At 41.9% G+C, this 23,598-nt stretch overlaps 1 protein-coding gene across 3 annotated transcripts in view; it reads left to right on the forward strand.

Moving 5' to 3' along the window:
* Positions 1–2,434: 2,434 nt before the first annotated feature.
* The window catches only part of SH3RF2 (SH3 domain containing ring finger 2), an 82,365-nt gene continuing 61,201 nt past the window's right edge, over positions 2,435–23,598 (forward strand). Inside the window, exons 1-2 of one of the 3 annotated variants that reach the window (XM_034780041.1) lie at positions 2,435–2,730; positions 3,921–4,430. In XM_034780041.1, the coding sequence (XP_034635932.1) occupies positions 4,050–4,430 (381 nt within the window). In that variant the 5' untranslated portion in view covers positions 2,435–2,730; positions 3,921–4,049. Of the gene's footprint in view, positions 2,731–2,762; positions 2,857–3,068; positions 3,310–3,920; positions 4,431–23,598 lie in introns of those variants that run through there. The other 2 variants (XM_034780042.1, XM_034780043.1) reach the window with 2 other exon arrangements.

Raw genomic sequence — 23,598 nt, forward strand, 5'->3', positions numbered from 1 at the left:
CTTGCCTTCCTGTTCCACTTCCAGATAGGACATTTTGTTATGACTTAGAACTAGCAGATAATTAGGAGAGCACTCATTATTATATGATGCCTTATTGAACTGAAAAATGAGGAAGTGTTTACTTAAATGTTAGATGCTATTATTGTAGGGCTCGGTCTTCCCATGTACCGAGCCCCCACAAATCCCATTGAAGTAAAGGAAGACAAGAGTGCTCACCTCCACAGGAACGCTCAGCACCTTGCAGGATAGAACCTTGCAAAGCAGCAAATCTGCTAAATGATTCCTAAGCATATTGGACCCAATCCTGCTCTTACAAGAGTTAATGGTAATATGCCCATTGACTTCAGTGGGAGTAGGAGCAGGCCCATTGGCTCATGGGAGAAGGCCACTAACAATTCTGAACCCAAGTATTGCTAGAAAAGGGAAGTGTGAGCTGAAGTAGTTCCTATGGAGCACCTCTGAAGTCACTGCAGTCTGGGATGAGGATAAAATGAAGAGTCATTCCCATCCAACCCACTTGCAGAGATACCTAGCACAGAGCTTGCTACCCCCGTTCCAAAACTCTCTGGGCTTGATTCTTCATTCTGTCCAATCTTCCGAGTTCAATCTCCGTTGGGACTACGATAATACAAATAATGATAATGTAAGAGAGCTCAGGTAAATTTGGGTCTAAAAATGAGTCATATAACCCTCCAAATGAGGACACGTGCAAAGTTAGTTATGAAACCTAGATTCAATTGGAAGTGACTAAAACATACCCGAATAACGATTTTTTTATTCCCGGTGACTACAATAGGATTTCCACATCCATAGCAACAACAGGATACGGCCCATTATTTTGCAATAAATGAGCACTAATTGAAGCGTAAAATGTATCTATTGAGCTAAATACCTTGGTCATATAAAATGTAATGTCTACCACACTGATAAAATAAGTTTTGAGAATTTAATAATTGATTAGTGTTTAACGTACCATAACTGTAATACCCAATCTAATTTAAATATGCATTTGGGAACCTTAAAAAGTGTTACCAGTATGTTCATAGATCCATTTCTTGTTTTGTTTTTAAACTATCCTATAATACCTTAAAGATGTGGAAACTGTATCCTTAAAGCTTTATTCCCTTTGAAATAAACATGTCACAATGTTACCTTTTTCTTTTACTCTATGAATTTTAAACATTTAGAATGGTATAAATAAGCTTTTTTTAAAAGCAATATATCGTTTGTGGAACTCACTGACTTACGATGGGATGGAGGTAAATAGCTTACCAAGTTTCTTTAAAAGAATTATACATTGATCTGAACAAGAATACCATCTGCAGTTACACTGACTGTGCCAGAATCACAAAGGGACTTCAGCATTGCAAAGCAGAGCATCACACCGCCTACTGTTTAGAGACCTAGAAAATCACTGGGATTCACAGAGCCTGGAGCAGGCACAAGGCTCCCTGTTCAATGAATGGGGAAAGAGAGATGCCTAACAATGGGATTCACAAAAGCCAGCAGAGTGAGTTAGGAGCTGCCTAAGCTAGCCAATGGGAGATGTTGTGGCGAGAGGTACATCCTAAGCCCTGCTCCTCTCAGGGAGTTAGGTGTTTAAAGTTAGGTTCCTTTCTCCCCTCTGCTTGAAGGGGAGAAAGGATTTGAACATGGGTCTCCCACATCCTAAGTGAATGTCCTAACCACTGGGCTAAAAATAGGCACCACCTCTGCCTCCTCTTGCAAAGGGATTTTGAATGGCATGCAATCTGGTAGGTAGCCTATGAACATGCCTGCAAAATTGAGCCCCACAGATGCCCTTCCTATCTTCCCCTGCTTTGTGAATCACACCGGGACTTAGACATCTTGGTGACTAGAGTGAGGCATCAGTGCAAATGCCCAGAGGCAGAAACATAGGCATCTAGGGAACTTTTAGCCTGAAAATGTAGGTGCCAAGTAGGTTTTTAGGTGCCTACTGGGTTAGGAGCAGGAGTTTTGTGAATGCCAGTGGCACCTAAATGTTGGACTTAGGTGTCTACGTCCCTCTGTGACTTTAGCCCCCTTGTATGTAAGTGATAAGATATCACAGTGCCTATGCTTGAAGACAAAGCTGATCACCAGAGCAGATCAGAAAGTGGATTCCCACTTCTGATAAAATATAACAAAGAGAGATGCCATTGGAGGGTCTGCTGCCTCCATAACCAGTGCTAGAAACAGGGTATTCATCTATGGATCATTGGTCTTTTCCAGTATGACAAATCTAAACTCTTATAATGCTAAGTCTGACTGCTGCCTATTTCCAAGACTGCATCTATTTTTTTTTGTTGTTGCTTTGTTTTGTTTTGATTAAAGTGTTTATACCAAGGAGGTTTTAAAAATGGTTCCTGCCTTTTCCCAGAAACAAGCACAGTTGCATAGACAAGAAAGAGGAAGATCCAAATTCCAATCTCATTTATGCAGTGTAAGTCCAGAATAAACTCCACTGAGATCAGAACATCAAATCAGGATCTGGCTCCTAACCAGAACCACGGTACAGGAATTTCTTTCTGAAACTTGCTTATGAGTAGCAGTCAGGCAGTCAGAGAGTTAACAGGGCTGGACACGTAAGTTGATCTGTCAGTGAGTAACATACATAGTTGTTATGTTAAAGTTTTCAACAGGATTGCAATTTGTGGAGAGAGAGAGAGAGCTCTTATCTCTTGAGCTGTGCAGAGCTGATTTTGCCTTGGAAGGGGCACAAAACGCAAGGTTAGTGGTACTTAAAGAATTAGCAACCTGCTCTAGTTTCCTTTTGGGGCAGACATCTTCAAACACAAGCTTAACAAATGAAGTTATGCTGTTTATAATGTTCCTTGTCCATGGAGAAATGTTCCGGTGTATATTGATCAGGTTTACTAGGCAAAGTATCCTACAAAATCTTTGTATTTAATGTGGCACGGGTACCACACTGGATTTTCAGAGAGCAGGTTTCAGGGTTGGCAATATTTGTTTCAGCATCAGAGGGGAAATGATTCCTGGTAAATAGGATCTTGTTAGGTTTCTTTTGCACACACACACACACTTCTGTGTGTTACAGAACTGTACTTGTTTTCACAAGCCATAACTTGAATCCAAAATGTATCCATATTTCAGTGTAAACCAACATATAATTGTAAAAGGAGCTAAACAGGTTGAGTGACTTTACATTGTGGAAGGGAATAATGACTTCTCAGGCTGTTTTGGATAACCGAAGCAACTAGTCTAGGTGAAGATGAAATTGCAGAGCTCCTTAACTAAAGTAATACTAAACTCCTTAACTAAAGTCTCTCTTCCAGGTACAAGAATTAGGTTTGTATTTGGGTGACTTTTTTTATATAGAATTGCTGCCAAAACTAGTAGAAAGAAAGCTAATTAGGAAAGATGTTAAAAATGAAACAGTGTGGGTGTGTGTGGGATTGTGTGTAACTAAACTGCTGTGTTAAGATTGAACATATTTACTCTCCACTCTATGGGATATTTACCAGAGGATCTCCGCTCCTGATCTGGTTGAAGTATTGTTATACTATTCTTAATTAACATTAGAATAGACTGCAAGGCATTACAATAAAATTTTCCTACAGTACATGTGAGAAGGAATGTTCCTGTCTTGACTGAGTTGCCCTGCTTTGGGTCACAGGCATGAATTAGTATGGTTGCTTCAATCTGAGCTACAGTTATTTATCTACCCTGACGAACAGAAGCTTGGTCTCTCCTGCAACAGACTTGAGCTTGAATACAATTCTTCTCACTAGTACTGAATCACAAATGACTCACTTCAAACTTGGATGTGAGAGCAAAGTATACATTTGCAAATTGGCTCGTGAGGCATTGCTTTGCAATGTAGGTGGGATAGGTTTCATACTGTAGCAGTCAAGTTCTGTTCTTTTTTCTCCCCTCCTCCTCTCTTTTCCTTCATGCAGGATGGTTTTCTGAGTTCAGGATTTCAGTGTCGTTTTTGAAGGTACTGAAGCAACTGCTACCCAATGCTCTAGTGAATGTATCATGTGGACTTTCCTGGCCTCACGTGAGACTGAAGTTCTTCACTAAAGATGGACGATTTTGCTTTACTTGACCTGTTGGAATGTCCTGTGTGCTTTGAAAAGCTAGATGTCACGGCCAAGGTGCTACCATGCCAGCATACCTTCTGCAAGCCTTGTCTACAGGGGATACTGAAATCCCAAAATGAGTTGAGGTGCCCAGAGTGCAGAACTCTAGTCTACTGCAGTATTGAAGAGTTACCATCCAACTTGCTTCTAATTCGCTTACTGGACGGTGTCAGATATGGACAAAATGTTACGAGGTTTGGCTCAATCCAAAGATCTCGGGTCCTGACCTCTCCTGCCTCAATCAGGAGAGACAGGGGAGATCCAAGAGGTTTACAACTTAATCAGTACAGGCTGGCACCAAATCCCAGGATCCATATGGAAGGGGTAAGGAGAGTCCATGTTTCTTAATATCTTCATAGGCAGAAAAAGTTGCATCATTATGTGTCAAGAACTATGAAAACCTTCATGTTAGTAACACTGCAGAAATATTTAAAAATAGGAGAGATTTATTCACTTGATTACAAATCTGCCTGCTGTCTCCCTGTAATATTTGGCTATTTTGAGTTGATCTCTGCAGTAACAACATCAAATCTCAAGCTTATCAAAAAATAACTTGTCTTTCTGAAAATCAGGTTGCAAAAATTTCAAGAAAACAATTTTCATCGTGAGTTTTCTGGTGCTTGCTAGTTTCAGTTGGGCCAGAAATATTGTGTGCTCTGACTTGCAGATGATATTTTGGTACATATATCTCCCGTCCGAGATTAACTCGGGAAATGCAGAATCATGGAAGTTAGAGATTGAAACGTTTTTTCATTTTATCCATTGACTGAGACTGGTCTTTTTTTTCTCTTCAGTGATTTTCGCAGTCTAATTTTAGAAGTCCTAAGTGGCTTTTGGCATAAGAGTAGTTTTTTCCTATATATTCAACTCATGTTATTTGACCTTTTGAATAGGTTTGTTTCTGTCTGAATTTGGTGTAAAGGTTGACATTAGGTTTTATTTTATCTGCACAGGATTCCTGTCCCTAACTTGTCATCGCTTCGATTCTTAGGCACTCCTCATATAATGCTCATCTAAATTCTTTTCATAATACTCGAGAACAAAGAGTTGCGAAGACAGAGGGTATCTGGGTAGAATGATTGTCAGAGACAAGAATTTACAAATGTATATACAGTGAAGAAACTCACACTTGCATGTGCATAGTGTTTATGTAACATTTATGTACAAGCATATTTCTGTATACATTTAGAACCGGGTACAGTTTGTTATACTGTACCCTATATAAGTACAATTTGGTAGATGCATCCCATTGAATCTCATAACGTCTATTGAGTTAGAAACTCTTCTTGCATGTATGGCACTTTAAAAAATGATCTTTGGAGAATGAATCTCAGATTTTTCTCTTAGTGTGAGAAAATGTGACATTGTTGTCCAAGAAGTTTATGCACTGGACCGCCTTCTGATGTGGCCACCAAAGACCTGTGCTGTTCAGGGGAATGGATGGCTGTTGTTATCAGCCAATGGTTCAAATCCAGCACAGTTTGGTGGTAGTGATCCAGAATTCCTACTCCCTGGCAGCTGTTGGGTGGTGTATGAGAAATATGTTGTATCTTCATTCCAATTTCCAATGGACTAATGAGGCACAGTGACATTAATGGCCTCCCGTTGCAGCCTTAACCAAGAGTCTGAATTTCCCTCAGTTATAGAAGTCTGATTCTTTAAGGTCAGGGTTGACATACATCACAGGGACAGGATGGGTAAGTGTGCATTACCTCTGTGTGTTCTTGACCTGGTCTGTAGTAAATGAAGGGCTGGTGGTTCCAAGGCTGTCAATCCACAACCTTTCATCAGCCCTATATTCATATGATAAATAAGTAAATAAATAAATACATACACACATACAGAGGAGGGCAATTAGAAGACTGGCCTCCATTATTATATTGTTACATTCATCATGAATGCTGTAGCAAATGAAATTTTACAATTGTTTGGTCACTTGCAATCTCCTTGTGACAGTAAAAAGTGAAAGGTAAGGGTTGCTCAACACCAGATTCTTTGCAAAAAAAAGGAAGACATTTTATAAGCTGCAAATCCCACTGGAGAGCATTAACAGACTTGGTAGCCTATCTTTGGATATTATTGTAATCCCAATGGGGTTATTAAGCGAGCACACTGGCCTTATCACTGCCAGTAGTCGTCTTTCATTTTCATTCCGTTAGGTCGCTGTCCAGATAAGAAACCAGAACCAGTCAGCATGGAGGAAATCAATCACCTAGTACTCTTGCACACATACCTGTTTTGCCACAAAATATATTTAACCCAGATCAGGCAAATTCTGGCTGCAACTCAAACCCAGTCCCAACCATCATAGACTAATCACAATCCAAAGGGCCCAAACTGCAATATTCATAGTAAGAACAGGAGTACTTGTGGCACCTTAGAGACTAACAAATTTGCATATATGCATCCGAAGAAGTGGGCTGTAGTCCACGAAAGCTTATGCTCTAATAAATTTGTTAGTATCTAAGGTGCCACAAGTACTCCTGTTCTTTCTGCGGATACAGACTAACACGGCTGCTACTCTGAAATATTCATAGTGTGATTCATTAAGTGGAAGGTAAATACCATAAAAAATCAATCTCTTGCTATTTACTTTATCATTTCATTCTGTAAATTATTGTATGAGTGAACGCAGGGCAAGAGTTAGTTAGTCTTAGGGACTCTAAGTTCTCTAGCCACGGAACAAATACATCAGATAGTGTATGTGCAAACTTCCTTTGACAATATCCAAATCTGTGTTCCTCACCCCAGAGAACACCGCATGGGTATTTTAACCTCCATCACCATGTAACCCTTGGCTGCTGTATTAAAGCTGCCAATGAGAAAGACAATCAGTGGCATGGCCAATGATGGGTTTTCCAATATAAAATAGCTCCCCACTAGGAGCTGGAATTAAATCACTCATTTATTTCAGAGAGGCTACTAATCACTTATCAAATAGCAGTCGTTTTCAGTCACTATCATTATGGGCTGAATTTGCACCTTGAGGTGAAAAGTTTCATAATTTATCCTGTTCAGAACCCTTGTGTCATCCAGCCCCCATTCAAAAGCTTAATTCCTTTTTATGATCATCTTACTCTTTTCTCTGTGTGCTTTAGGTTTTACTTAGCATTCAGGACAAGTAAAAACTTGTTACTGATCTTGTGCAGTGGTGTCATTCGGCTATTTTCTGCTACCAAAAACAGTTACGATCAAATTATCCTTGGGAATCAGAATAGCTGCTTAGACTATTTCCCTGCTGGCTAGAGAAGAGTCCTAGACAACAGGACTGTGATGTTCTGTACGTTGCTCTGGCACTGCCTCACTGAGTAAGACTGAGGAAGTCACCATGCCTTAGTCTACCCATCTGGGAAAAGGGTAGAACAACATATTATACAAGAGTGCTGTAAAGCTTAATTCATTCATATTATAAAGCACTTTGATATCCTCAGCAGCAATGTGCTACAGAATGGAACATGTTTTGGTAGCTCAGTATATATAGAGCAGTGACATATTTCCTTAGCTGCTGTACCGGGTCATTCTCTCACACACACACACACAAACACACACACACATCCCTAATTGAACCAGCCCTTAGTGACAAGAAGCTGTTGCCTCTAAGACGGTAACAATTAACCTCAGGTGTGCTTATAGTGTAAAAATTCAAGACTGAGAAATGATGGCTGATCTTCTGTCTACATCATGGGAGTATTTGAGTTTATGTCCTCTAATCACCAAAATATATCACACTAATCTGAGACCTCCATAAAAATGTATGTGAATGTTGCCCCTGTTGTGAACATAGCTATATAGAGAGAAATGGTTTTCTGGTTAAGCAGATTGGGAGGAAGGATAGTCTTCTGGCAACAGTACAAGAGTAGCAATCTGGAGGTCATTTCTGTTCTCCCATCTATAGAATGGTGATACTTACCTAGCTCAGAGGTACTGTATATTGTGAAGCTAAAATTATTTGATGTTTGTAAAGCACTTTAAGACCTTGGGCTAGAACAGGGGTCGGCAACCTTTCAGAAGTGGTGTGCCGAGTCTTCATTTATTCACTCTGATTTAAGGTTTCGCGTGCCAGTAATACATTTTAACATTTTTAGAAGGTCTCTTTCTATAAGTCTATAATATATAACTAAACTATTGTTGTATGTAAAGTAAATAAGGTTTTTAAAATCTTTAAGGAGCTTAATTTAAAATTAAATTAAAATGCAGAGCTCCCCCGACCAGTGGCCAGGACCCGGGCAGTGTGAGTGCCACTGAAAATCAGCTCAGATGCCGCCTTCGGCACGCGTGCTGTAAGTTTCCTAATCCTGGGCTAGAAGTTGCTAAAGGAGCCTGTTCCAATGCCCACTGAAGTAACGGGGAGTCGTTCCATGGGCTTTGGATCAAGCCTTAGATGTGACTAGCATTATTATTATATAGCTAGGATGGAGGAATTTTGAAAGACAGTAGCCTGGTCTCTTGGGTATTTTTAGATCTCATAGCTGTAGAAGAACAAGTTTGAACTTCTGAGATGATTTCCCTCTCCCCTGACCCTCTCCAGCAGCTTTCCTAATGTTCTTGAAATGACTTGATTACAAAAAAATACTAGTTTAACGAAAAGTAGTGAAAACCTCTGGGAAGATGCAGAGAAATCTCTTGAAGCCTATTGATTTTTAGCTCACTGTTTGCATTCAGATGAACTGTAACAATGATTCAAACGGGTGACTCTTCTCAGTTTAAAATTGCTGAAAAACAAGCTATTGGAGCCTGTGATAAAGAGTAATCTAGTCCTAGGAGAAAACCCACCCACTACCTTCTCGCCAGTGAAATTTCCCATTTGGTGCAGAGTAACACATGAGGCTGCCCTGGCCATTCTACAAGCTTTTGGGGTTTTTTTTTTGGTTTTTTTTTTTAAAGAACTCCTAAAGAATCTTTATTAACATTTTAACCTTCCCCATCCCTCCTCTCTCCTGCCCCATATACACAAGGAGAGAAACCACCCACCTACACACCTCTTCTGTCATTCCATATCCTTTCCAACACCTCCCCAATCGTATTTAATCCTTTCCTCCATCAGCACCAGGCAGACTCAACACAGTCCTGCAGTATAATAAACAACTGTCTTCCAAGCAACCCGCTTATGGGCTGGATCTGTGAGAATAGTTTTGCACATGGTAAAATTAGAGGAATTCACCTCAGCGTTGTTTTTACAGTGGAGGTCGGGGTGAGCCAGACATCTTTGGGGCACATTCAGTACGTGCAGTTAGAATTTCTGAGATGGTAGCTCTTGAGGGAGAATGGAGAACATTATTTTATTTTACAATGTTGCTCATTTGGGGCATGAGCCAAGGCCCACTGAAGTCAATGGAAAGGCTCCCATCGAAATGAATGAGCTTTGGATCAGGCCCTGAGATAGGATCTCAATGAGCATCTCATTTTGGTGAGGATTTTAGTGGGGACAGCTACGATAGTTCATCACAAGGCTAACATCGGTCACTTGCTTGTGTGTGCACGGATGCAGTGTCTATGTATGACTGTAGTAGTGAAGATCGGTGATGCTCAATGGAAGTCGTCTCCCTTCCCCGCCATGGGAAGCTGTGCATCTGCCTCAAGCTATTTCCTCTTACAAGGCTAATAAAATAATCTACTCTGTTCTTAAACCTCTTCTTGCCACTGATACTCAGCAAGCTGTTGCTCTTCAGCCTCTTGAGCTCAGGAGAAGTGTCCATGAAGCCAAAAAACTAAAACAAATCCCATCACCACAGAGCAAGCAAAGAATTCAAACCATTCCAAGCGCAAAGTGCATACGAGCCTCAGCAGAGCTGCTGAAATAATGTTATCTAGAGACAGACCGTAGCCAAGAATTTCACAGCCAGAGCCAAACTCCTACAAAGAGAAAGGGTATTTTATAGTTCCAGCGCATCTCTACATATTTTTTACCTGGTGGTACCTAAATCATTTTTATCCATGCTCTGCACATGTGAATACAATGTAGTATGTTGTATGTGTGTGTCTATATTGGTGGTGTTTGTATAATGATTCACATGTGTGTGTCTATATATATCTAGACACACACATGTGAATCATTATACAAACACCATGGAAGTGCAGCCCACCACGGAAGTGCAGCCACTTCTGAAGTGGAGGACACAGGCAATTTAATAGTGCACCATTTATTGTTCAAGAGCCAGGGGCAGGAAGAATTTTTGCAAAGGAAACTAGGGCAAACCTCAACTGTTACAAAGAGTGCCATGAGATTTTTAATGCCTATGCAGAAGGCATAAGATTTTTGCTTTTAAAAGTGTTATCTGAAAGATCCCCACACAATAAACTGCATGGGACTCAATCTAACAGAGGGCTAAAGGATTTGCTGGGAACTGAATGCTAGGGAGTGTAAATAATTTAACCTGATTAGACTGTTAAAAACCATCCTCTCCATGTGCAATATAAGGTTACTTTCTAGGTGAGGGCTCACTTCACAGCTCAGGGGGAAAGCTACAGTGTGGATACAAACTAAATAAAATACATTTTTGACAGTCGTGAGAAGCGTGAAAAGTTTCTGCGTGGAGCACTATGCATGAAGCTTCCATGGTCCTCCAAAGTGTAGCAGGGCCAAACTGTACCCCAGACACAGATATCTTGTTCATGAATCATGCCACTAAACTGCTATTTGGGCGATGAACATTATAGTGCAAGGAAAGTACAGGGAAAAAAACAGAGCCAGGCAAAAATATCCAGAGAATATAAACATCTGCCCTTAGAAACACAGAAAATACTAGTCCGCCTAAGGCCTATGTTCTTGTCTCAGTGCATGAACAGGAGGAGAACACACACACACACACACACACACACACACACACACACACCCCACACAGCATTTTATGAGAGATAGACAGATGCCTCCTCTATTGAGATAAAAATACAATATACTCCAACGTCGCCACCTTCACACTGAGTCCTATATATAGTGACTATGCCTTGCTATTCTCTTCTCTTCTGAAATCATCTCCAACTCCTTTTGGAATTGACAGACAGGATTTACTTTGCCAGCTCTTTTAAAGCTATAATGTCCAACATTCTTTGCATTGGCACCCAGGATTCCAGAAAGAGGAGACAAGTGCAGCAGGAAACAAATTATTGACCCATTGCACTACTTAGCTTTCCTCCCCTTGCATTTTGCACCTTTCCAATCTCAGGAATGACCTAACAATACAAGGCAAAATCCTGTCCCTACTAATTAGAGTCAGGTTGGGCTTGGAAGGGAAAGGAGTGGATAAATGCTGAGCATGCATTAGGAACAAGAGCTTTCCTACCAATGCACACTGACTCAGGGTGAGGCACACACTGCTGTTTCTTTTAAATGAAGGACCATTTTCTCCATGGCTAGCAGCTACTGCAGGCAGTGGTATATGTGCTGCTCACTTGGGGGGCCCGTTCATGCCACGCTGGCTGCCATACCATGTCCCATTGTCCACCAGCTAGAGATGAAGTCAGTTCTCTTTCCATTCCTGGGGCTGGGCTATGCTGCTGGAAAAGGATGCAACCTATGCCCCAAGTCAGGATTTGCCTTATGGTGACCAGAACAGCATAGGGTATCCTACGGTGTCATCAGTTAGGAGGTCCAGGGAGCCAACGTTCCTCCCCCATAGGGTGACCAGATGTCCCGATTTTATAGGGACAGTCCCAATATTTGTGGCTTTTTCTTATATAGGCTCCTACTACCCCCCACCTCCATCCCGATTTTTCACACTTGCTGTCTGGTCACTCTACTCCCCCACAAGGCTTTTGCACTTCCTCAAAGTTCCATAGGCTGCTGAGCAGAAGGGCGGGGCACGGCCTGACACCTTTAAGCAGTGGTCCTGTAACAAATTAGTACAGCTGCTACTAGAGCTGTGTGATTTCAGCACCACTGACATTTGATCTGACCACCCCTCCATATGGATGGAGGGGCAGCGGGGCCAAATTTCATGGAGTGATGTTGCCACCTTGCCCATGGGATCTGTTCCTGAATGGCAGAGCACAGAAGAGTCCATTGAGAACTTGACCCCTGGTAGCACCGGCTTATGCACAATGTGGTTAAGAGACAGGAAGAACTGTGGTCCCTACAGGAGGTGGAAAGGAAACTGGAATTCCCCCACCCCCCCCCCAAAAAAGAATCTGAAATGGCGCCACTGGTATCCTACATGTGACTTGACTAATGATTTCCGTACTGCCAGAACAAATAATGCACTTTGCACTGTGCACCCTCTGTGCATCACAACATTGTTTGCCCCCACCCCTCCTCAGATGGTCTTAGTGTGGTAATTACTGCCTATTGGAATTAGAAAGCAATTCACTGAAATGCAGAGAGCCTGACAATATGAACAGTAAAAGAGGCTAGCCCTAGAGACACAGCAGGCTTTCAAGAGGCAGCACTGCGTGCTACGTTTTAAGGTCTCTATATGCCTCCTGCTAGCCCATGAAAAATATAGTTACCAGTGTTTACAAGGGGACATCAAAATTTCAGTCATTTTTATTAGAGGGGAGCACAAACCAAAACCACAGCTAAAAACACTCTCAGTGAAGAGGATTTTAGCTCTGAATTGTGCAGCATTAGGAACGCACTAAAAAGGCCACTCATGTAAGAACTTGAGAAGAACATTTAATCTTGGAGCAGGAGAAAGGAAGAAGCACACAAATTCACCTAAAAATGTGAGTAGGGATTAGCGGGCTCAGTATGGGGGAACTGAATGAAATTTTCTGGCCTGTGTTATACAGAAAGTCAGACTAAATGATTTCATGGTCCCTTCTGGCCTTAAAAAAAAAAAATCTATGAATCTACTAATCGCTTACCTGGTTAGAAACCTCTAATCCAGCTTTGCTGGGTGATGATGAGCAAGAACCACACTCGTGATGCAGAGAGTGAACCAAATAACTACAGGGAGAAAAAGGTCCCCCCACCTGAACCCATCTGTCAGTAACTTGGAAAGACTGCAGAGATATTTATCCCTGATCCATTACAGCTCACCCTACATGCTTGTTCAAGCAATTGGTAGGGGAACAAAAATGACTATACATGAGCCAATTTGTGCTTCATGCAAGCTCTCAGCTGTTTCCCATCCCACAACATGAGTGCAGTTCTGACTTGGGCATGCGTGGAGAGAGCGACACATAGCATGCACGGGTTTGCAATAAATTAATCAGGTATAAGAAAGAAAAGAGGTTGGATTAGGGTAGGGCCGTGCACTGACAAATAGCAAAATGACCTGCCCTAAATCTCAGAAGCTGGTTTCCCTGGTTTTACAAAATTAGGTCCTGAATAGCAAAACACACCCCAAAAAAAAAGTGTTTTAATTTGTTACCAAGGCAATGAGTCAGACTCAGATGGCAAGTCAGGAATAGAATAATCCAGGCTTTCGGCAGTGTGCTATGTTCATCTATTAAATACTGCAGTTGGAGGCATGGATGGGGAAAATCTTAGACTCTTTTATTCTCCTATCAAGTATTCCACACAGGTGGTTGGTTGGGTTTGTGATCACAGAGTTCAAGTCAAATGGATTGATTTTGTAATTTTCATTGCTGGAGGAAAGGGGAAAGAAAAGGCAGATTCATGGGTCAGTTTTGCTTTTAGCCTCGGGTTATTCTAAAAGATGAGCTGAGAGGTCTGAGGCTAGTTCTTGACAGGAAGAACACTGATTCATTGCTTCAATTTTAAACTCTTCTCTTGGTCTCCTTCAGTTCTCCTCCTCGCTAAGAAAACTATAGCATTTGCAGTTAAATGTTGGCTTTTGTTTTGTAGTTATTATTTATGAGGCATTCACACCAAAAGATGCTCCCTTAGCAGGCACTTTGAGTAGCATTGATACAGTCTTCCATATATATAGGTAGCAGAATGAGACAGCTACATACTATCCTTCCCCAGCATCAGACTGGCACACAAAGAATCTAGTGAGAGAAGAGAAGAACTTTGGAGAGTGATCTTGGCAGCAGTGTCAGGCTGCACACTCACCATCATTAGGGACCAAAATGATGGGCCTGGTCTCTTCTCCTTTAAGAGAGTTGGGAATGTCTTTGTGATCTTCCAAATGGTTCCATCGCAGCTTGACCTACTACATGCATTGGTTATCTAGACACATACTGCCATCTTTTTGGCAGCCCTACCTGTCTATGAGCAGTATCATCTTCCTTCCCTTGTTCAAGTACCATATAAGGCACAAACATGTCATCTAGCTTATGCAGGCCACTCCGCTAGACTCAAAGTCTCTAGGCACCTACTCTGTGATGAAAATTCCCACCCAGCTTGTCACAGTACTTACTGAGGGCCTGGTCAAGTGTGCATGCAGCCAAGAGACCATGTAGAGCAGAGATAGTCAATTATTTTTTGCCAAGGTCCACATTTCTTGGTCAAGGTATAGCAACAGTCCAGACTCCACAGAAAATAATACAAAAAAACACAACAACAACGATGATAAGTAAATAAAAAGATTTTGGGGTCTATTTGAAAGCATCTGGTGGTCAGGATTTGGTCTATCAGTTGACCACCCCTTATGTAGAGTATGAACATCAAGGTCTTCTTGTTGTTGTTGGGTCTGGGTCTGGTGGACCCAGTCATTCATATCAAAATGGCTGCCCTCCTGGAGTTCCAAGCTGATGGTTAGAAGCATGTGCCATCATTAACAATATTCTGCTCTGAATTAACTTGCAGAAATAAATCACATGCTGCAGTTCCTATGAAGAGACAGTTTGGGGCCCTGTGCAATGATTCTTATAATGGTGACCAGAGACCTTTCAGATGATTCCCTTTTCCACTTGACCTCTCTGAACAAAATCTCTGGGGTTTTGCACGTTGGCCAATTTTCTACTCTGCAGAGGTTCTGAGGTGCCCATGCCATGGGATTTCATACCTTCCATGGGCAAAGACCTGGACAAGAGGACCCAATAAATCTTTTCCATATGTAATTCCTATGACTACAAGGGTAACCAGCTTTCCTGCTAGTGGAGCATTAGTATATGATCACCTCTAGTGATTGCTGCTGCTATAAGCAAACTATCAAATGTCCAACCCCTAAAAGCCCAGTCACCCACTCAAACAGTTACTCAACACTGCTGCCCCTAACATTTTCCTTCCCTCGGTGATAGGCTCAATGATCAATTTGCCGTACTCTAGCAATTTAAGGATACTGATGGCTACAGAGCCAAGCAATCAGATTCTTAAATCAGAGGAACAGAAGCAAAATACAAATTTCCCATTGCTACTGACAATAATCCTGGGTGAGGATTAAACTGTGGTTCTAAAGTACAAAGAATCAGGATTGAACATGTTGAGTGAGGGCTGGCACATTTTATTTCTGATGCCATTTAAAAATCATGACACACTATTTAAACAATGTCCCAGATTGCTGACACATTGGTGGGGGGAAAAATCCAATAGCAAAAACCATGAATGGAACAGCTGTAAAAGGTTTGATGCAGAGGCTACAGCTCACACATGCCTGTTGTAGCTACCACCAGCAGCAAATATACTGTGCCTCCCATAAGCTACAGGACCAAGATGATACATACTGCTGACAAATTCTTCCCCCTACTTCCTCCCTCCACCTCCCCAAGAAAGAAGATAGGATGATTTCTTCAAACCTGTCCCTAATCCATCTTCACCTTTTCCTACCACCTACATAACATAGTATGCACAAAAGAATTTGTAACCATCAAATGAAGCCAAATTCCGATATAATCCCTGAATTATACTTTGTTTTGACATTAATTCTGCCTATCTCAAAATTTCAGATACAGTAATACTTAATATGGTAATGTCATCATCCTGACCTGTTGTGCGGTATTACTGTGCACTGTTAAATAGCTGATGTGTTCCACCCCCAGGATGGGTGCATTTCAGTAGTGAGTCATGTAATTTCAGGGTGTAAAATGCTTTGAGATCCTTTGCAATAAAAGGGGCAAAGTATTATCTTTAATCATTTTTTTCTGCGCTGTTTCAGTCACGACCCCTCCCCAGTAAATAGTCACAACAATACACCCAATTCACAAAATGATGTACGTGTGGGTGTGGTTGTGTATCGAATGCAAATTAGGGAAGTGCTCTGATCGACATTGGTGAAGCACCATTGGCTGACGTGGAGGCGCACAGCTGCAGCAGAGTAGAAATTAGCCCAGTGAGCATAATTTACATGCTCTTTACTTTATATTACATGCTTTTAGATACTACTTTTGGTTGCCTTTCTTGATATCTTTCTTCAGTCTGTTACACCCCCTTACACCTGGTTTCTGACCAATTTACACCCAATGGGTAAATTAGGCCAGTGTTTTCCATACTTTGCTAAATCTACATCACTTACATCACCAACTTCCACATGAGTTGCATCCACTCCCATCAGGTCTGAACATGGCTCATTCATTAACTTGAGCCACAAAGCAGCTTTCACCGAACGTCTAAAATGAATGAGGAGAAAAGAAGGCAGATTTGGTGAATGCTATGAAAGTACTTTCACAGGGCATGGTTTTATTCTCCCTGGTGTAAAAACAGGCTGCTGGGGAGATGCTAACATTCTTCCTGAGGGGAGAAGTAATGCAAAAACTACCCAACTGTCTGAATTCACAGAACATAATTATATGAAGAGATTGAAATGACAAGTTTGATGGTTTTGTTCTATGTGACAAGGCTGACGTTAATGCTGTTAAAAAGAAGAAAAACAGAATTGTAATGATAATGAACTTACCTTCAAATGGTTCCTTTCAACGAGTTGGATCCAAAGAGCTCTGGAAACTTTGTGAAGTGATTGTACAAACTCTATAGATGTAGGAATCACTTCTCCCGCCTTTGAAATTCTGTCCCCTTTGGGACATACTATTAAATGGGGGTAGCAATGGAGATTTAGGTTAGTTATTGAAATGGAGTTTCTATTGCTTGTCTTTCTTCTCAGAAGGATGAAAGTCAATACAGCAATAAAAACCTGCCTTCTATTTCTATGGGTTCTAGCACTATGCGAGGATGCTAGAGACCTGGATTCAGTTCCCAGATCTGCTACAGGCTTCCTGTGTGACTTTAGGCAAGTCTGTTAATGTCTGTTCCCCATCTATAACAACACTTCTTCCCCCACCCCCTTTGTCTCACTTGCCTTTTCAGATTGTAACTTCTTCTGGAAGCAACTTTCTGCTACCATGTGTTTGTACAGCACCTAGCCAATGAGACTGTGATATTGGTTGAGGCCTCTAGGGGCTACAGTAATATAAATCATAATAATGACTGATAGCAGCAAAGTCATTGTAAATGAGAATTGTTAGATTGGGTATTTGTTTCAGAGCTTAAGCTTCCAATTTTGGCACACATTCGACATGTATATTTGTATCTGATATTTTCATTTGCATAACAGAATAGTCTGTCTGCACACTGCCAGAATTCAAGTACACATAGTACAAGTACCATGTATGTTTCAAACCATGCCATGTCTTCACTTCTTACATGTAAGAGAAGCAAAATGATGTGCACTACCACTTGAACAGCAAAAAATCCATAATAATAGTGAGGTGATTGAAGCAGTATGAAGCCATGTCTACACTAGGAGCAGAATAGAAATCCTGATACCAGCAACGTTCCTAGTGTGGGTGCAGCTATAACAGCAAAGTTGCACTTTGTTCCAGAAGAGCAAAGCAACCCTTCACAAATGGAACAAGCTATTCCTGTAAAAGTGAAGTTTTGCTGGTACCTGTATAGCTGTGTCTACACTAGGGACCACACCTATGTCAGTCAGGGATAACAACATTTCATGCCCAACCGAAATAACTATGCTGGCAAAAGTCTGGAGTGTAGAGTTGGCCTAAGTAAACGTTTGCTATCAAAGAAGTGCAATAGTGGGAGAATTTAAGACAAAGGCTAGGGTAGACACAACCCAAGCCAGCAAGTTATCTATAATAAGCCTATAATCGTGCCAAGTTGCAGTCCTGAAACTTCAATGACAGCTTCACTTATCTGTTAAAAAGTTAAGTAGGTCCGGCAAGATATAATACGCTTCCCTGGTCTCAAACAATGGGAGTTTGTACGTTATTGCATAGCGTGCACAGTGATTCGGAATTGAGAAGTCTTCATGCTTGTGTGTGTCACAGAGGTTGAAAGGAAAGGGAATATGGCTAAAATGAGATACATTTATAAGGGAAAGGGTCAACAGATCATCCTATTCATATCTATACTGGCTACTCCTTGTCTTTTGTTTTAAAGGGGAACTTAGTGCAGGTGAGATACGATGGATTGACCAAACTAGAAACAGTTTAGCTAGCTGAAATGGGTACAACATGTGCAGCATGAGCACAGATTGTGTGCTTGAAATATAATCTACAGAAACTACTTCTAGAGATGAGTAGATAGCTCACTGTCTTGAGTCACCCTTTGTCTCGCTAATGAGACTGAAAACAATTCTGAAAACCTTTAACTCAGATAAACAGACCTTTGCAGTCAATAGGCCTACTCATCTGACTCAGGACTGCTCAGGTGATTACAGGTTGACAGGATTGAAACCAAGGCTGTGTCTACACTTAAAGTGCCACAGTGGCAAAGCTACAGTGCTGCAGCTGTAGCGCTTCAGTGTAGCCACTTACTACAGCAAGAGGAAGGGTTCTCCCATTGCCAGAGGTAATCCACCTCCCTGAGATGTGGTAGCTAGCTTGGCAGAAGAATTCTTCTGTTGACCTAGTGCTGTCTACACGAGCAGCTGGGTCAGCTTAACTATGTCACTCAGGGGTGTGGATTTTTCACACCCATGAGCAACGTAACTGGGTTGACTTACCTTTGAGTATCGACCTGGCCCAAGATTGTAAATTGTGGTGGTGGGTTAGTGATGGGGCCTCCTGTCTATTATGGTCAACCCATTCATTTCACATAGACCACCCAAAACCCGATAGCTGTCAGTGGCCTGTGGTCACTACTAAACTTCACTCAGACCAGCCCTCAAGGAGGTGAAAACTACTGAGCAAAACCATGCAAAGCAATCTTAATTGAAGGTGAAGTCAGGCAAAACTCACCCACTTGGTTGTATCTAGTTTCATGTTTAACTAAAAATGGAGTTTTGTTCACTGAAAGAGTAGTTGAGGGTTCAAGACCCCTCTGGTGTCTCTAGGCCTTTGGCAGGCCGTGGGCCTTATGAAATGCTCTGGTGGGCCGTGTATAGCTGTACGTTGGGCACCACTGTCTTAGGCAATGAAGACAAGTCCTTTTTTTTTCCAGAAATGTCATTTTTGCACCTTTTAAGCATTTGCTTTTATGATAAGGAGAAGTAACTGGTGCAGCAGAGTTGCAGCTCCCCCTTTTTCACATGTTGACACTGATCCTCAGTCTTTACTCCTCTGTGGCTTTGCAGGGAGTGGGAGGAGGATGTTCTTTCAAAAACCTCAGTATGGTTTGAACACTTGACTAAACTTTGTTCAGACTTTCGATGGAGCACAAGGCACAGAACCAGTCTAGAGGAGTTAGGGACAAGTGGTCTTAAATTTCACATGCTTCCATTAGGAATGGGTCTGAACAGAAACTATGGATCCAAACACTTCTGAACATTGGGGTGTTCAAAATACAGATCCGGATTATAGATTTTGGCCCATCTCTAACTGATGTCAGGGCATCATAGGATGGGACCAAGGGGCAATGGCGCCAAAGAGAATTAAACAAATATTTACAAACTGAATCAAAAGCCTCCAGTGGGCAAGAAGTCAATTTGGAAGATCTCCAGATTTGGGTTTCTTTTTCCTAGCGATGAATACCTTGTTCCTAGAAATAAATCACTGCTCCAGAGCAGACCATAGTGAGGTACATAAACATCTACCAACTGGCCAGCCACTGCCTCAGTGTGCCATTGCCTTTAACCCCCCTCATGCTATTGTACAAATAATCCAGTATGTGAAGCAGAATAGAACTGCAAGCACAGCTTGGATCTGTGCAGCCGTTTACATTGACTCTCCGGTCCGTTCACTAGAGTGGCTATGCCTCTTCTCTGCGGCATCTCTGCTTCTCGATGTCCTGCCAAACCTTTTGGGTGGCACATCTGGGTCTAGATTTGTTTTTCACAGCTCATTTACAATGTTCCAGTTCTATTTCTGGTCATCTGTGTCTATCTAGCTGACAATGACTGCAGCCTGATTTCCCAACACCCACTGGACAGAACAGTTTCGAACGTGCTCTTGAGAGTCTCCCCGTCAGAGGCCAGCATTTCAAAGATACTTAGGGCCTGAATCTGCTCTCCATTGTGCCAGCGAGACTCAGAAGTAACTCCATTCCTGTCAGTGAAGTTACACCCATGAAACTGAGATCAGAATCTGGCTCCTGTTATTTAGTCCAGGGAAACTATGCCAGTCTGGGAGGAGACTACATGGTTTGGATGGTTTTCTGTATTCAAGCGGACAGGTGCAAGGAAGAGAGATTCCAGGGCATTTCCCGTGTAGAATTATCAACACCGCAGCTGGGAAAGTCACTTGAGTGAAAATCCAAATGTACCTGAACCAAGCCATGTTTGGGTCTGCCCAAATCATCCTAAGGACTGTGAATCTGACTCTAGCAATCAGAACAGTAATGTGCTGGAGGGGGACTCCGAGAGGCCTCTAATTAACATCCTGCCACTAAACTGAAAGGATTTTAGTGAACTTCCTACTTCAATTAAGCTCGCTTGCACACTGGATTCAACCAAAAGGCATTCTCTGAGGATCATAAATACTGAACAGCATTTTTCCCCTTTGGAATGGGCCAAAACACACCAAATAGGAGGTATTTTCAAAAAATGTCCCAAGAGAAGGTATCAACAGACCTCTTTGCCCCACGTCTCGTCCAACACACATACATGGGGCCTGATGCTCTGGCACACTAAATCCTTTTAACATTGCCAGAGCATCAAAGTGGATGTAAAGGGGACAGCAATGGCCCCTGGGAATAGCTCCCATGCAGAGGGTCTCCCCAGTTGGCCTACAGCTGGTTTCTGTGGCATAGTTCTGTGCCAGCACTGATCCCATGTTAAGGGAGAGAAGGGGCATCGTCGGGGGAAGGGATTTGGCTGAAGCACACTCCTCTCTGGCTATTCCCTTTCTGGCATAGCCCACAGAGGGGACGGGAAAGCAGAAAGTAAGTTAGATCAACCCAAAGGCATTAAGTTCAGGACCACAGTGGCCCTTCATACCACAATGTGAGATGGATTCAATATTGACGCAGAGGGAAGGATGCCACCTATTTAAACAAGGTCACTACTTCTTGCAACACTCTGTGTCATTCTTGAATGTCTCCTGTCCAAGCATGTAAGATCACCAACTGGTTGGAGGCCCTGTGGTAAGCAGACACTATGCAGTAATTAAGGACAACAAGCTGGAGAGAGAAGGAAGGTGCTGTTCATTTCTTTATGTTTACTTACATCGCTGTTGCCTTTTCCATGAATACAGTTGTTGGGAAAGAGGGGAAATCCACACTAGCGTCCTTAGTTTGGTTCCGCCTAAATCATTGGCAACGTGCACCCTTGCAAAATGGGATTAAAGGGAAATTCTGTGGAAATGCATTGTTCTGATGCCTAAAACAACCACGTGTTCATCCTGATGTATCCCAGCCAGTTTGTTTGCTCCATTCATCCAGCTGGCAGGACACCACAAGTCAGATCACGCTGCTTGTCATGAATGGCATTCAACGGAATTGCCTGAGACTTGGTTTATCCAGAAATCTGTCTTCATCTGCCTCATTGTTCTTCCTTATTTGTCCTTATTTCTTGGCATTTTTAATGTGCCTTCCTCCCTCCTTTCTTTTAATTCCAATAATATGAGTTATGCAATCTTATAATAATCCAGCATCAATAATGGAGAAGTTATAACTAGCTCATTTAACATAATTATAGTGCACATTTATCCCAGCTATGAGGAGATGCTTTGAACTGCTTCCATATAGATAGATAGATATTAATTTGCCTCTCGGTTTTGTATGGCGGGAGATTCAGATGTTTGGGATGATTGCCACAGCTCCGCTAAAGCCAGATGCAAAACAAACAAAAAACCCCCAAATTCAGCCAGAAAGATTACTTCTCCCACTTCCCTCTCAAATGCTCCAGTATTCTGGAAGGCACAAAGGGCCACATTCTGCTGTCACTTACACCCTGTACAACTCCCCTGGAGTCAGTGAGGTTGCACAGAGTACAAGTGAGGGCAGAAGCTTGCCCAGAGTGTTTATTGTGGTGATAAATCACGGAGCTCTTGAATCTCATAGCCTTTAGTTTTGGCCTGTTGCATTCTCTCTTCCCCATCTCCTGAAGTCTCAAAATAAATGCTTTACATTGGGACCAGACACTGACTGCATTAAAGACACCTACCAGCCCGATATAACTGGACTAGCTCACTACAAGTGGTGGGCAAGCTCGTTTGCCATAATTTCTACCCTTCAAACACTGTGATCTTAAAATACGCACTCAAATGTGAGTGCAGTATAAGGGTCACATTCCACTTAGGCAAGACTGAAAAAGGGAGCTTAGAGAGAGGAAAAATGGAAAAAAATAGAAAAAAGGGGGTGGGCATAAGGCAATGTTATGACAGACTGAAAAAGAGAGAGATCGGGGAAGGGGGAGCCTCTAGCTAGCTTCTTTTGGGGGAGAGAGGGGAATTCTCCCCTCAATGTCTAGCACAGGTTCCCTGTATCTTAACAAAAAGTGGTTTCTAAAATTGAATCATACTTGGGGGAGGAGGGAGGGGGAAAAACACACACACACACACACACACATATACATATTATATCCATTGAAGTCTTGGGAAAATGAGTTTACAAACACAAACCATCATTGCACACCCCAAAAAGAACATGCAAGATTTGCAAGACATGACATTCATCCATTTCTATTTGCCGCCCTAAAAATGTGACCAAAGAGTTTAATATTCATACTTAATTACCCCCTTCTTCCACACAACCCTCTCCCCCTCCCCCACAGTAACGATTGGGAGCATTCAAGTAGGAGAATGTGATCTGGCCCCAGGTTCCATGGCATGTTTACACTTTGTGCTTTATTTATTTTAAAGTTTTGAATCAAAAATATACATCTAGATCAATTTAAAAGGTACACGCAGCATAAGAAAAAAAGGTGCTCCTGCAGCCTGCATTCCTGTTTGATATCAAAGTTCAGGATCCTTAGAATGTGTATGTGTATGTATACATAAGAGAGAGACACACAGAAAGGTACATTGAATGTAGGGGATTTTTCAAATGTATCGCCACTTCCAAAAAGTTATCTGGGTTAAACTTTCTGCCACTACTGATACTCTGTGAAAATTAACAGCCGTTCTCAGAGTATCTCAAACTATGGAGCGGGGCCTCTGGCTAGAGACTCAGAGGTACCCACTAGGATACACAGGGGATGCTACTTCTACATGCATGTTCTTCATTACTTTGCGCTACCAATGACTTGATTTCTGCAGTTATACTTAATCCTTTTAAAAACAGGCTAAACAGGTTTATTTTCAGATGCTGCTGATACAATAAGAGCAGGCAGAAACCAAGCGACCGGTGAAGTGGTGTCTACACTGCAATTAAAAACCCATG

This window comes from Trachemys scripta, chromosome 8 (genome assembly GCF_013100865.1).
Source record: "Trachemys scripta elegans isolate TJP31775 chromosome 8, CAS_Tse_1.0, whole genome shotgun sequence".
NCBI lineage: Eukaryota > Metazoa > Chordata > Testudines > Emydidae > Trachemys > Trachemys scripta.